The sequence below is a fragment of the Ctenopharyngodon idella genome, chromosome 16, assembly GCF_019924925.1.
Source record: "Ctenopharyngodon idella isolate HZGC_01 chromosome 16, HZGC01, whole genome shotgun sequence".
NCBI classification, from domain to species: domain Eukaryota; kingdom Metazoa; phylum Chordata; class Actinopteri; order Cypriniformes; family Xenocyprididae; genus Ctenopharyngodon; species Ctenopharyngodon idella.
Genome location: NC_067235.1, coordinates 30659542 through 30673275, shown reverse-complemented (window position 1 = coordinate 30673275; position 13734 = coordinate 30659542). Strand labels below are relative to the sequence as shown.

General features: G+C 35.5%; 1 protein-coding gene across 1 annotated transcript; it reads left to right on the top strand.

The window, feature by feature from the left end:
- The first annotated feature begins 820 nt into the window (after window positions 1–820).
- mios (missing oocyte, meiosis regulator, homolog (Drosophila)) lies at window positions 821–13713 on the top strand. Its single transcript, XM_051865696.1, has 11 exons — window positions 821–909; window positions 1791–3127; window positions 4652–4750; window positions 4922–5176; window positions 8576–8745; window positions 8851–8916; window positions 9000–9158; window positions 9918–10070; window positions 10989–11193; window positions 11290–11413; window positions 12664–13713. The coding sequence occupies exons 2-11, from the start codon at window positions 1822–1824 to the stop codon at window positions 12752–12754; spliced, it is 2628 nt and encodes an 875-aa protein (XP_051721656.1). The 5' UTR covers window positions 821–909; window positions 1791–1821; the 3' UTR covers window positions 12755–13713.
- The last annotated feature ends 21 nt before the right edge of the window (window positions 13714–13734 follow it).

Below are 13734 nucleotides of genomic sequence, written 5' to 3'. Positions count from 1 at the left end.
ATAAAGCAACGAGAATACTTTTTGTGCTCCAAAAATAACAAAATAGCGACTTTATTCCACAATATCTAGTGAAGGGCCATTTCAAAACACTGCTTCATGAAGCTTCGAATCTTTACAAATCATTTGTTTCGAATCAGTGGTTCAGAGCAACGAAACAAATGATTCGTAAAGATTCGAATCTTCATGAAGCAGTGTTTTGAAATTGCCCTTCACTAGATATTGTGGAATAAAGTCGCTATTTTGTTATTTTTGGCGCACAAAAAATATTTTCGTCGCTTTATAATATTAAGGTTGAACAACTTTTGTCACATGAACTGTTTAAAAATGTTTTTAGTAGCTTTCTGGGCATTGAAAAGGGAGTGTTATTGCTGTCCTCACTGGGCCATTGGATTTCATTAGAAATATTTTTATTTGTGTTCAGAAGATGAACGAAGGTCTCACGGGTGTGGAACGACATGAGGGTGAGTAATTAATGACATTATTTTCATTTTTGGGTGAACTAACCCTTTAAGGAAACAATTATGCGTTCGTAAATCATAATTATGAGATCAAAATTCATTATTATGACACAAAAAGTCTAAATTATAAGATACTATCTACTATGCCATAATTATAAGATTAAATAGTCATCTAAAATCTATTTTTCATTTCATAATGACTTTTTATATCTTAATTTCCACATATTATATCACAATTTAGACTTTTATCTTATACTTATTACTTTTTATGTCACTTTTTTTTTCTTTATGTGTCGGAAATGAGCTTCCACATTTTTCACCGTTGAAGATGTTTGTTATATCCATTAGACGCAGTAGGACTTTTATTTTGTGTGCTTCTGTCTGTTTACAATCTGCACTGCTTCCGACTTCCCGCTACTTAAACAAACTTCAGCATGTTTGCGCGTCAAATGTGAGTTTATATATATCAAACCCTGTCATTTATTTATATCTCAAAGCATGGTTTATTCTGTCTTTATAAGGTGGCTGGCGTCTGTCATTACTTGTTTCCGGTTTAGAAAAGGTTGAATGGTTAATTTAGCAGTAGCTGACCGGCTAACTCGTAGTTATTGAAGTCTAGTCATAAGAACATTAAATCACGCTCAACTGTTTACTTGTTTATCAAATAAGTTTAATATTTTTATCTTTAATTATATCATATTTACATCTTAACTTGAAGAGCTAGAATCATGAGATGTACCTTATGATTTTTTTTAAATTTTATTTATTGTTTATTTTAACACATTAAAACGTATTTACTGTGGCTTTAACAACCCACCTGAGCTTTAATGTCTTGGTAACATTTGTTTTAATTATCTTTAGTTTCATGTGCAACTTTACTCTCGTTTATTTTAAACCTTTGATGTATGAATTATTAAATCACAAAGGGAAACAAATTCTTAATGTATATTTTTACAAGAGTGTAAACCATTACGTCTATAATAATAATAACAAAAGTATTATTATTATTATTATATGATTTATTTTAATATGATGTTTGATTAAATAACATTTATAAATATATATTTATATAATTTAAAATATAATTAATATGATACAATAATAATTATTATAAATTTATTATTATGATTATGTAAGCAAGTTACATTGCACTTCAAGCAATGATATAGACTAACTCTCACTCTCTCTCTATTTATATATATATGTGTGTGTGTGTGTGTGTGTGTGTGTTGTGTGTGTGTAATGTCTTTAAATATATTAATTAATCCAAGTATTTCTGAAATAGATGAGGTGTATAAGTGCTGTATAAATTAAATGCTTAATCATTTACAGGAATCTGCACTGAAGAAACCACTGTCCTGCCATGTCGAGTGGCTATAAGCCAGATATCCTGTGGTCCCCCCATCACGCAGACCGCTATGTGATCTGTGACAATGAACTCAGTCTGTATCGGATCGGACATGCAGGAAGCTCAGAAACCAAAGCTGGTGCCCTTCCGTTATCCGAGGAGACGGCGGCCACTCTGCTGGCCATCAACTCTGACACCCCGTACATGAAATGTGTGGCCTGGTATCCTAAACATGAGCCGGAGTGTTTGCTGGCAGTGGGACAGGCCAATGGCCGAGTCGTCCTGACCAGTCTGGGACAGAGCCACAACTCTAAATGTAAGGAGCTTATGGGTAAGGAGTTTGTGCCCAAGCACGCCCGACAATGCAATACGCTTGCGTGGAACCCGGTGGACAGTAATTGGCTGGCGGCTGGTTTGGATAAGCATCGAGCTGATTTTTCTGTTCTGATATGGGACATCAGTAGTAAGTTTTCCCCTGAAGCAGTTCCTGCCGAGAAGGTTCGCATGTCTGGGGATGCAGACTCTGGGCTAGTGGTGACCAAACCGCTGTACGAGCTGGGTCAGAACGACGCCTGTCTTTCTCTTTGTTGGCTCCCTCGTGACCATCAGAAGTTGCTCTTGGCCGGGATGCACAGGAATCTGGCCATCTTTGACCTGCGCAACACCAGCCAGAAGACGTTTGTGAACACCAAGGCTATCCAGGGTGTGACGGTGGACCCTCACTTTCAGGATCGCGTGGCATCCTTCTTCGAAGGCCAGGTGGCCATCTGGGATTTGCGCAAATTCGAAAAACCAGTCTTCACTTTGACTGAGCAGCCCAAACCTTTGACTAAAGTGGCTTGGTGTCCCACTCGTATGGGCCTGCTGGCCACGCTCACGCGGGACAGCAACATCATCCGGCTGTATGACATGCAGCACACGCCCATGCCATTCGGCGACGAGGTCGAACCCACCATCATCGAGCGCAGTGTGCAGCCTTGCAGCGAGAGCATCATCAGCAGCTTCGCCTGGCATCCTTCTGCACAGAACCGCATGGTGGTGGTGTCGCCCAACCGGGTCATGAATGACTTCACCGTCTTTGAGCGCATTTCACTGGCTTGGAGCTCCACCACTTCGCTGATGTGGGCGTGTGGGCGGCACCTCTACGAGTGTGCAGAGGACGCCGGCCAGGGGGCAGCCGCTGCTGAAAAGGACATCGCCACTAAGATGAGGGAGAGAGCGCAGTCACGCTATGGCCACGACACCGTCCAGGTGTGGCGGAACCACGTGCTGGCTGGAGGAGACGACCCGCAGCTGAGGTCGCTCTGGTACACACTACACTATATCCTTCACTGCAGCACTGTGGCATTACAGGGGCATTACAGTCATTGTTGAATGTCATGTTAAATTCTGGCTTAAAGGGTTAGTTCTGTCATTAATTACTCACGCTCATGTCGTTCCAAACCCATAAGACTTTCGTTCATCTTCGGAAAACAAATGAAGATCTTTTTGATGAAATCTGAGTATATAAACATTGAAATCTGACATTTAAACATTCTTCAACTCAGATATCAGTTATGGTAAACAGAAGCTCAAGCATGTTTGCTTGATGCATGCAAGAACCAATCAGGTTCATTCTCGTGTTATGCAGTACGTTTGAGCTTCCGCAAGAGGTTTGTTCTTACGTGTGAAGCAGGTTTGGTTGAGCTTCTGTTTATGTTCGCTGATCAATGTTTATATGTGAATAAAATACTAAATTCAATCTGTTCATCATATAATATTGAGTCTTTTCAGAAAATTTGGACTAAACCACTCAATTCATTTGAATTCGTTTTACAGTCTTTTTATGAACTTTTTGAAGTTCAAAATGGTAGTTGCGTAGCTGGCAATGGATGGACAGAAATCGCTCAGATTTTATTAAAAATATTTTCATTTGTGTTATGAAGATGAACAAAAGTCTTACGGGTTTGGAATGACATGAGGGTGAGTAATTAATGACAGAATTTTCATTTTTGGGTTTTACTCATATGGTTTATTTTATTATGATTTATTGCATATAGTAATATGTTTTACATATATAATACACATTATACTACATATAATGATTATAATTATTTATATATATATATATATATATATATACACACACACATTTTATTACATTAATTACATAAAATAATAATAATAACAATAATATTCTTTTGTTATTATTATTGTGTAATCAAGAAGTACATATCTGTCCACTACAATAGATGATATAGCCTAACACTATATACTCCAGGGGAGCTTGATAAATTACCATTATATATAAATATATGAAATAAATATTTATATAATATATACATATATTTTAATACATATTAATATTGCAGAAGATTTTTTTTATTTGTTTTAATTATAATGTAATTTCACTTTCAGCAACAAAGAATATATCATTCTGCTTATGTATCTTATTTACTTGCTTCAAATAAAATGATATATATCTTCAATGGTTTGATGCCACTAAACTAGCTCCAATCTACTGATCATTTCTTTCTCAAACATGCTCATTGTATCACTCTAATATATCTTAAACAAAACTAAACGAAATGGAGACTGGTGCTCATTGTCTCCCAGAAGTTGACTGATGTAGATTTTTCAGTCATTCTTTCTGTGGCATCTGAGATTGACACTTGGCATTATTAAACAACAAGAAATCAGTTTTAATGACTGAATTAACATGAAATTCTTTTGACAACTGTGTTTTATATATTTACACTTCTTATGAATTCCTTATTTGTTAATCCCTTGAGTGGTTAATTTTTGTTGTCATATTCTTGTTCATATGGTCTTGTTCTATTTGATATATTTCCTATGCAAGTTTTACTTATGAAGCAGTACACTGAAAATGTGGAACAGAAACAACAGAGCAATAAACAGTCGCTCATCTACTCAGGCATCAAAAACATTGTCAAGTCCAGCTCTGGTAAGTGTAAAAGACACAATAGTCAATCAGATTTTCTTTGAACATAATGGTGATTGTTGTACAGTACAAGTATTTCTCATAGACATCTGCTAAATGCCTCAGTCACCCTTCTTGTTATCTGTCAGTGGAGGCCCTCTGAAGAAATGTCACCTCCTCCCTTTCCTCTCTCAGGCACTACAGAGACACGGCGGTGCTGGTCGGGTTCAGACAGGCAGACCGATGTCCCGCGGTACCACAGCGAGGAGCGCAGTTTGGCCCTGCAGTTGTGTGGCTGGATTAGCCGAGGGCCTGACATCGATGTTGAACCCTTCCTGAAGTCTCTGGAGCAGGAGGGCGAGTGGGAGAGAGCGGCTGCCGTCGCCCTCTTTAACCTTGACATCCGCCGGGCGATTCAGATTCTTCATAAAGGGGCTTCCACAGAGAAAGGTACACGACTGGACTGGAGGAACATTGTCCAGCCAGTGACTGGGGTCCTTCACATGGGCCCCCTGTAACCCCTATTCATAGTTTTCAGTCACGTGACTGGCCCGGAGCCCTGAAGGGCAAAACATCCATAGAACTGCAGCACAGGCCTGTCATTTTTCTATGAATATTTAGATTACGAGAAAGAAAAACTAAAATGTGAAACAAAATGCAAGTATATACTCATATACAGCAACTGCTGCAGTATTTCAATAACTAAAAACAGAGGGAAATTCTAAAACGCTTGGCATGAAAAACACTTAAAGTGCTCTAATGTATTAAAACAGTGGTATTAAAAGATATCAGAATTCATTATACACTTTATTGGTGATGCATGCATACTATATACAAGCAAGCAGATGAGCCCAGAATTTGAACGCAACATGCCAACTGGTTAAGCCTTTTCTTTATAATGGAAAAATGCTTAATAAGAAACTGTGCTTTGCATTTATATTCTGGGTTCATCTGCTTGCGTGTACATAGAGTTCATCATAACTAAGGTGTGTATTAAATTTGGAATTTTATTGTCACTGTCTTACTACATTAGTACAAACTTGGTAAAAATGACTGGCGAGCAATGGAGGAAATCCTTGTTTGCCCTCTAGGTGGGCGTTCCTATAAGGGTGTGACATCAAGTGAAAACTATGAATAAGGAAGCCCAAAATCAAAACATGAACAGAAAAAGAAATTAACCCTATTTTTAAGATTTTTTTTTTTTTTTGTACTGTGACATTAAATTCATTACTGTAAAAGTGAAAGAAAAAAAATTATATATATATATATATATATATATATAATTTGTAGTAATTACAGTAATCAAATATGCTTCATTTCTGTTGTACAGAATATAATTAGTTTTTTTTTTTGTCCTCTTAATTTTGGGTAGAAATGTGACCTGGACATGTTAGTGCCACTTCCAGAAGATTTAGCAATTTTGACTGATGCCATATATGATGTTTTTTAATGATATGATGATGACCAATATTACAAATGTGTGTGATTTTGCAACTGTTTTTACTTCTTTAATGTTCACACTAACACTCCAGTCTGTAACTTTACATACATCAAAATATAATGCACAGTAAAAAGATGCATAACTATATACAAAGTAAGAGTATACTGTTTGAATTGGAGAAAATGCCTCTGTTGACTGTTAACAATATATAATTAATCTTTATTATGGAGCAGTGTTGAGTAGGATACTCTAAAAAAGTAATTACTAACTACTAACTACTAATTACATCTTCAACAGGGTAATTAGATTACTGTACTAATTACTCTCTCTAAAAAGTATTACATTACTTATTAATAATTACTTTCTGAATCTCATATCAACCTGATGTTAAATCCACTATTGTTTTATACAGAATTGTTCTATAGTTTATACAGTATTTAATGGAAATTGCATCAGATATAACTGTAATTAAATTACAGAAAAATTAAGAGTAATGCCTTACGTTACTCATATAGAAAGAGAGATGATAATGTTTCCCTGAGGGATTCACAGGAAGTCTGTCCTCTCCTTTGTGCTCGAATGAATGTTGTCAAGTTATTATAAGGACTATGTGAAATCCAGGCTAGTGAGAAATGGTGAACACCATCAGCTGCCTGTTTGCTATCGAAAGCGTTTCTTATATACTTGATAAAATGACAAAGCATGGCTTACATTACACAATGATGGTTCTTTAATATTAAATGCTCTTAAGCCGCAGATGCATACAGCATATGGGGCTGTTTGCTTAACATTCATAATTGCCTGTTGTTTGGGTTTTAAGCATAATTTGTTTTGGCTCAGAGGTTTTAGAAAACAAAAATGATCTTTATAAAGGGTGTGGTTTTTCACACCTACTACCACCATTTTTGTCTTTTGTCTTTACAGTGTGCTTTGTTTGCACTCATGCAAACAGCATATGATGCTCTTTTTTCCTTGGAACACAAAAGGAGATGTTGGCAGAATGTCCAGTCACAGTGAAAGCATATATTGACCAGTGGGCTAAAAAGCTGTCTGTATGTCTTGAATATGTGCAAGTACAAAGAGGAGGTGGAGAGGAAGAATTTAAGCAAACAATGACTTAAATTTCAGTCTATCATATATCAGGGTTATTATCTTTAACTAAAACTATTAAAAGCATTCTGTAAATTTAAATAAATCTGATATAAAATAAAATAAAAATATTAGTAAACTAAACAGAAATTTGAAATGTTGCCTTGGCAATAAACTGAAATAAGTGAAAGTTGAAGCACTAAAATTAATAACTGGAAATACATAACATTATCACTACAAGCAATATAAAAAAAAAAAAAAAAAAAAAAAAAAAAAATGAAATGACTAAACTAAAATTAACAGGAAAACTAAACATATAAAAATTAAAATGATAATTCAAAATATTAATAAAACTATAGTAAAACCAAAATAAAAAACTAAAATAACTCTGTATCATATAAAGCTATCATATGGTTTCAGAAAAAGTGCACAAGCCAGATGTGGACTATTTTTGATGTTGCTTTAAAGGATTAGTTCACTTTCAAATAAAAATTTCCTGATAATTTACTCACCCCCATGTCATCCAAGATGTCCATGTCCTTCTTCCTTCAGTCGAAAAGAAATGAAGGTTTTTGATGAAAACATTCCAGGATTATTTATAGTGGACTTCAATTGGCCCCAAACAGTTGAAGGTCAAAATTACAGTTTCAGTGCAGCTTCAAAGGGCTTTAAACGATACCAGACGAGGAATAAGGGTCTTATCTAGTGAAACGATCTGTCATTTTCAGAAAAAAAAAAAAATGTATATGCTTTATAAACACAAATGATCGCCTTACAAGTGCTTCCGCCAGACTGCCTTCCGTATTCTTCAAAAAGCTTGCGCTGTATGTCCATGCCTTCCCTATTCAACTTACGGAACAAACGTGGCGCCAGTTCTGTTTTTTCCGTAAGTTGAATTTCGTTTCGCTAGATAAGACCCTTATTCCTCATCTGGTATCGTTTAAAGCCCTTTGAAGCTGCACTGAAACTGTAATTTTGACCTTCAACCATTTGGGGCCAATTGAAGTCAATTGAAATTGAATAAGGAGAATAATCCTGGAATGTTTTCATCAAAAACCTTAATTTCTTTTCGACTGAAGAAAGAAGGACATGGAGGTCTTGGAAGACATGGGGGTGAGTAAATTATCAGGAAATTTTTATTTGAAAGTGAACTAATTCTTTAATGGTGTTTTTGTAAATTATTTTTGGACCTTGGCAAGCCCATGCTTTTGTTGTATGGAAGATCAGTTTGGAGATTCATCATTCATCATCATGGATGCACTTAAGAAAGAAATTAATTTGGAATGTTTTCAGTATTGTTCCTTTTATGCTCTGATTAGGTGATCTGAATCTGAACGTGGTGGCCATGGCTCTGTCGGGCTACACCGATGAGAAGAACTCCCTATGGAGAGAAATGTGCAGCTCTCTCAGACTCCAGCTGAAGAAGCCGTACCTGTGCATCATGTTTGCCTTCCTCACTAGTGAACCTGGCGCGTATGATGGGGTCTTGGTATGTTAAAAGAAAAACTATTATGCTTAAATGAATATTCAAAGTTGCTCTGAATTTTATCACATTGTTTTGAATTGCTGAATATTCAGGCTCTTTATTTTACAGTACGAGAGTCGTGTGGCTGTCAGGGACAGGGTGGCCTTTGCATGCATGTTTCTCAATGACGCTCAGGTAAGGCCCGTTCACACCTCCATTTATCCAAGTCTGATTGATGTGCAGTATGAAATATACAGTCATTTTTTTCCTCCCTTAAGTTGCCACGTTACATAGAAAAGCTGACCAATGAGATGAAGGATGCTGGTAACCTGGAGGGAATCCTGCTTACAGGACTAACCAAAGATGGAGTAGATCTCATGGAAAGTTATGTAGACCGAACTGGAGACGTGCAGACAGCCAGTTTCTGCATGCTCAAGGTAACCGAACAATAGATGATAAAGACGGTCACATAAGAGAATGATATGCTCTCAGATGGATGTTTGGTATTACATATACTGCCATTCAAAGTTTGGGATCTGTAAGCTTTTTATGTTTTTGAAAGAAGTCTCTTATAATCACCAATGCTGCATTTGTTTGATCAAAATACTGTAAAAACAATTTAAAATAACTGTTTTAATACATTTTAAAATGTAATTTATTTCAGTGATCAAAGCTATTGGAAGACTGAAGACTGGCTGAAAATTCCAGCATCATTATTCCAGTCTTCAGTGTCACATGATGCTTCAGAAATCATTCTAATATGCTGATTTGATACTCAAGAAACATTTCTTATTATTATCAATGTTGAAAACAGTTGTGCTGCTTCATATTTTTGTGGAAACCATGATTTTTTTTTTTTTAAGATTGTTTAATTAATTAAGAGTTCAAAAGAACAATTTATTTGAATTTAGCATTTTTTTTTTTACATAAATGTAGGTACTGCCACATTTGATCAATTTATTGCATCCTTATTAATTATTGTCTAAAAATATCTTCCCTTAAACTTTTGAGTGGTAGTAAAGTTTACAACAGAAACAAAAAGTTAAATGCTAAAAAATTAAGATGTTCATTAGATGGCGGCACAGACTGAATGTAACTGTTGTAAAACCAGGACAATCGGTGTGCATTCAGGTCAACTTGACACAAGTCCAGATGAGTGGAATAAATGTTTGTGTATGTGGTGTTTGATGTGGTAGGGCTCTCCAGGAGAAGTGCTGAAGGACCCTCGGGTGCAGTGCTGGATCGAGAACTATCGAAATCTGTTGGACGCCTGGAGGTTTTGGCATAAACGGGCTGAATTTGACATTCATAGGAGCAAATTGGATCCCAGCTCAAAACCACTTGCACAGGCTAGAAACATGTTTTTTTTCTACCAGTTGTTAAGTTTTGATTATGCATCTAAAAAGTAATTCAGGGGACCTGTTGCCACAACTTAAATAAATGCATGGTTGCAAGTTAAACATTTTAATTTATTTTAATTAAACCTTTTAAGTTGCAAACATTATTTTGTTCGGTTAACATAATAATGTTGATCATTACGTCAATTTAATATCGTCTGTAATTTAAACTCAAATTTCTGCATTAATTGCCTTTTTTAACAAAATAAATTGTAGTAACGTAAAGAAATTGTCTTGATAATTTCGGAAATTAGGCAGTGAATTTCTAGTTCCCAGCATGCTTTGCATAGGACTGGATCATTAAATGTATGTTAAATAAGCTATGTTAGCATGTGCTATGATAGCTGTAGATTTGAACTGAAATAGATAAGATTAATTGGTTCCAGGGCTACTAATTTTTTTGAGTAATCAACTTAACAATTTGTGTTCATGCTACAAATTATTAAGTTCCTCTAACTCAATGTAGCTTGTTGGTGGAATGTAAATTCACTCAAAGTTGTCATAACTCAAAAACATTGATGCAAACTGTTGCGTTAATTTTTTTGTTGTTGAGCCAACACATTTTTTAGAGTGTATAATCACTGACCAATTTGTATAAGTCAATGTTTTTTTATTATCAATCTGATTTAGCTAATGCTATTATTTTTGTCATATTATTTTACTGTTATTAAATAAAATTCTAGATTGCTTTTTTTTATATATATATATTGAAGCGATTTATAGTTTATAATGTTGTTTATGAGCCATAACTTAATTATCAGTGCATCCCTATCATTCTCTATCATGAATTAATATCATTTTGGTAGCATCCTTCATCTTACATTTTGTCTATGCTGGCTATTTCTGATTTTCTTCATATGATCTGTGCAGGTGTTTGTGAGCTGTAACTTCTGTGGTAAGTCTATATCATACAGCTGTTCGACGATACCACATCAGGGCCGTGGATTCAGTCAGTATGGGGTCAGCGGTTCGCCCACCAAGTCAAAGGTCACCAGTTGCCCTGGCTGTCGTAAACCACTTCCACGCTGTGCCCTCTGCTTAATGAACATGGGCACCCCTGTGTCTAGCTGCCCAGGTAACAGATGGATCATTTAAAGATCTTCTTGATAAATGATATCATAATGCCCATGTGTTCAGTTCATTGTGATACTCATCTAATACATCTTATCAGCAAAAGCAGATGAGAAAGCCGATCTCACACGAGACAAAAAACTTGCACAGTTCAATAACTGGTTTACCTGGTGCCACAACTGCCGGCATGGTGGTCACGCGGGTCACATGCTCAGCTGGTTCAGGTAAGTGTCATATTCACCCATATTGTGCCATTTATTTGATGGCCTTATAAATACAAATATACTATAGTATGAAGTAGAGCTGCATGATTCTGGATAATTTGAGCAGTGTTGGGGGAAGTTACAAAGTAATGCATTACAATATTGTGTTACTGCCTAAAAAAGTAACTAATTGCGTTACTTTTTATGAAAAGTAATGCGTTACATTACTTTTGTGTTACTTTTTCTCACCTGGGCTGGGCTTGCTTGTTTGTTTTTTAATACAAAACAAAAAAAGTTATATTTTTGGCAAATGTAAAAGCCCTTTCACACCAAAAGTGAAATGAATAAGCCTCAGGCTGAAGGAAATGCATATTCACGCACACAACACCTCTGCACTTTATTTCTCTCAACATGGGGACAGGAGTGCTAAATGTGAAAAAGTAACTTGCGTTACTTATTTGAAAAAGTAACTTTACAACTTATTTTGTTGTAAATTGAAAAAGTAATGTGTTACTTTACTAGTTACTTGAAAAAGTAATCTGATTACGTAACTCGTTACTTGTAATGTGTTACCCCCAACACTGAAATTGAGAATCACAATTTTTTTGTTTCAAACAGAGATCACAATTCTCCCATGATTCTGAACAGACAACTAAACAAAATAACATGTAATTTAGTAGAGGTTCTGACAAAATGTTAATTGCTGCAGTCTATTTAAAATGTTTAATCTGAATGAATTAAAAACGGTTTGAATGAATGATTCAATGACTCAATCATAAATACTTTGTTTCATTACTGGATGAATTAGAGTTTCTGATTCAATGAATGATTCAATGACAAATACATTTTTAACAGTGACTTATTGTAACGATGTAATCGATACAATCGTTATTTGAAGCGCCAAGTTACTTTCAAAAGGTAATTCGCTCTTTTGATCACTAACATAGACATCGGTGTTTATATCTAAACTATAAACTATTGTCTATTAACTATTATATTAGTATCGTTATTTCTGTGTTACAATGTGGTTGAAAACACTTTGTGAAGCTGTTTCATACTTATGCTGTACATGAAAACTGCTCTCTCTGGCTCGGTGGTTCAACAGATTTGAATGTGTGTCAAAGGTTTAACAGAAACAGGTGAATCATTGTCATTTAGGAATGAGATCTCATGGGTGTTTGGATCGAGATCACAATCTTTTAACGATTAATTGTGCAGCTCTAGTGTAAAGTACAGTATTTTAAATGTAATTATATATTCTTTCCTTTCAGAGATCACAGTGAGTGTCCTGTGTCGGCCTGCACCTGTAAATGCATGCAGCTGGACACCACAGGCAACCTGGTGCCTTGTGATAGTGTATAAAGGCCTTTCTGCCGTAGTTTTCCAAGTTAAATCTCCCATGTTACTAGAAACCAGCTACCAACACTAGTACTGTAAGTGACGGTTTCAGGAGTCAAAGGCGAACATATGTCTTTCTGAAGTGATCTGTACACCTTACTTGTATTTATGTCAACGACAGGTGCTCTTTTGTCACAGGAACTAAAGCAGTTAGACTGTTAGGATTATGTTACCCATGATTAACTCACCCACCCATGGGCAGTTGTGTTTCCTGAGAAAGTATCCATGTGATTGTCTGACCAAAGCATTTGTGGTCCAGTAGCAGGAATTTCTATGAATAAAACTATTTCAGTATTGAGTTTAGAGACAGGAAAAGAGATATTACAATCATTTCAACATGAGGAGTTTGAATGCATGCAAGAAATGTTTTGTTTATGTCTTAGAAAGTGCTTTCATGTGGTCCACTACTTCCATTACTTGCCTTTGAGTTAAGCGAATCGTATCGTTTTATTATTCTGTATTTATTGCATATTAATCCATACCACACTGAACCTCAGTCAGATGTTTAAAAATTGATTTGTCAGAGATCATATTTCTTTGAAAAAAAAAAAAAAAAAAGGAACCACCATTGTAGAGGTGTTGTACAACAGGTTAAGGGAATTCCAGGTCAAGAGAAAAGATCTTCACTGGAAAGTAGTAAAAATAAAATTGTGCCTGTTCGGTTTGTTTTAAAAATTGCTTTTAACAAATAACACAGTGATTGTTGTTTAAAACGTGTAGGTTTAACATTAGTTCTGGCCAAGTGTTGCATTTTTGGATCTGAAGGTAATATAAGATGCTGTTTTGTAGTGCTTACCTTAATTTATTGCACAATCAATGCAACAACTTAACATCCTGACTATTTAAATGATTGTCTTTATTTTTGGAAAAACAAAAAAGTACTTCCATTGAGGACTAATGTTATTAAAACACTTTTTTGAAGACGTTTTGAATGAAGTATCTTT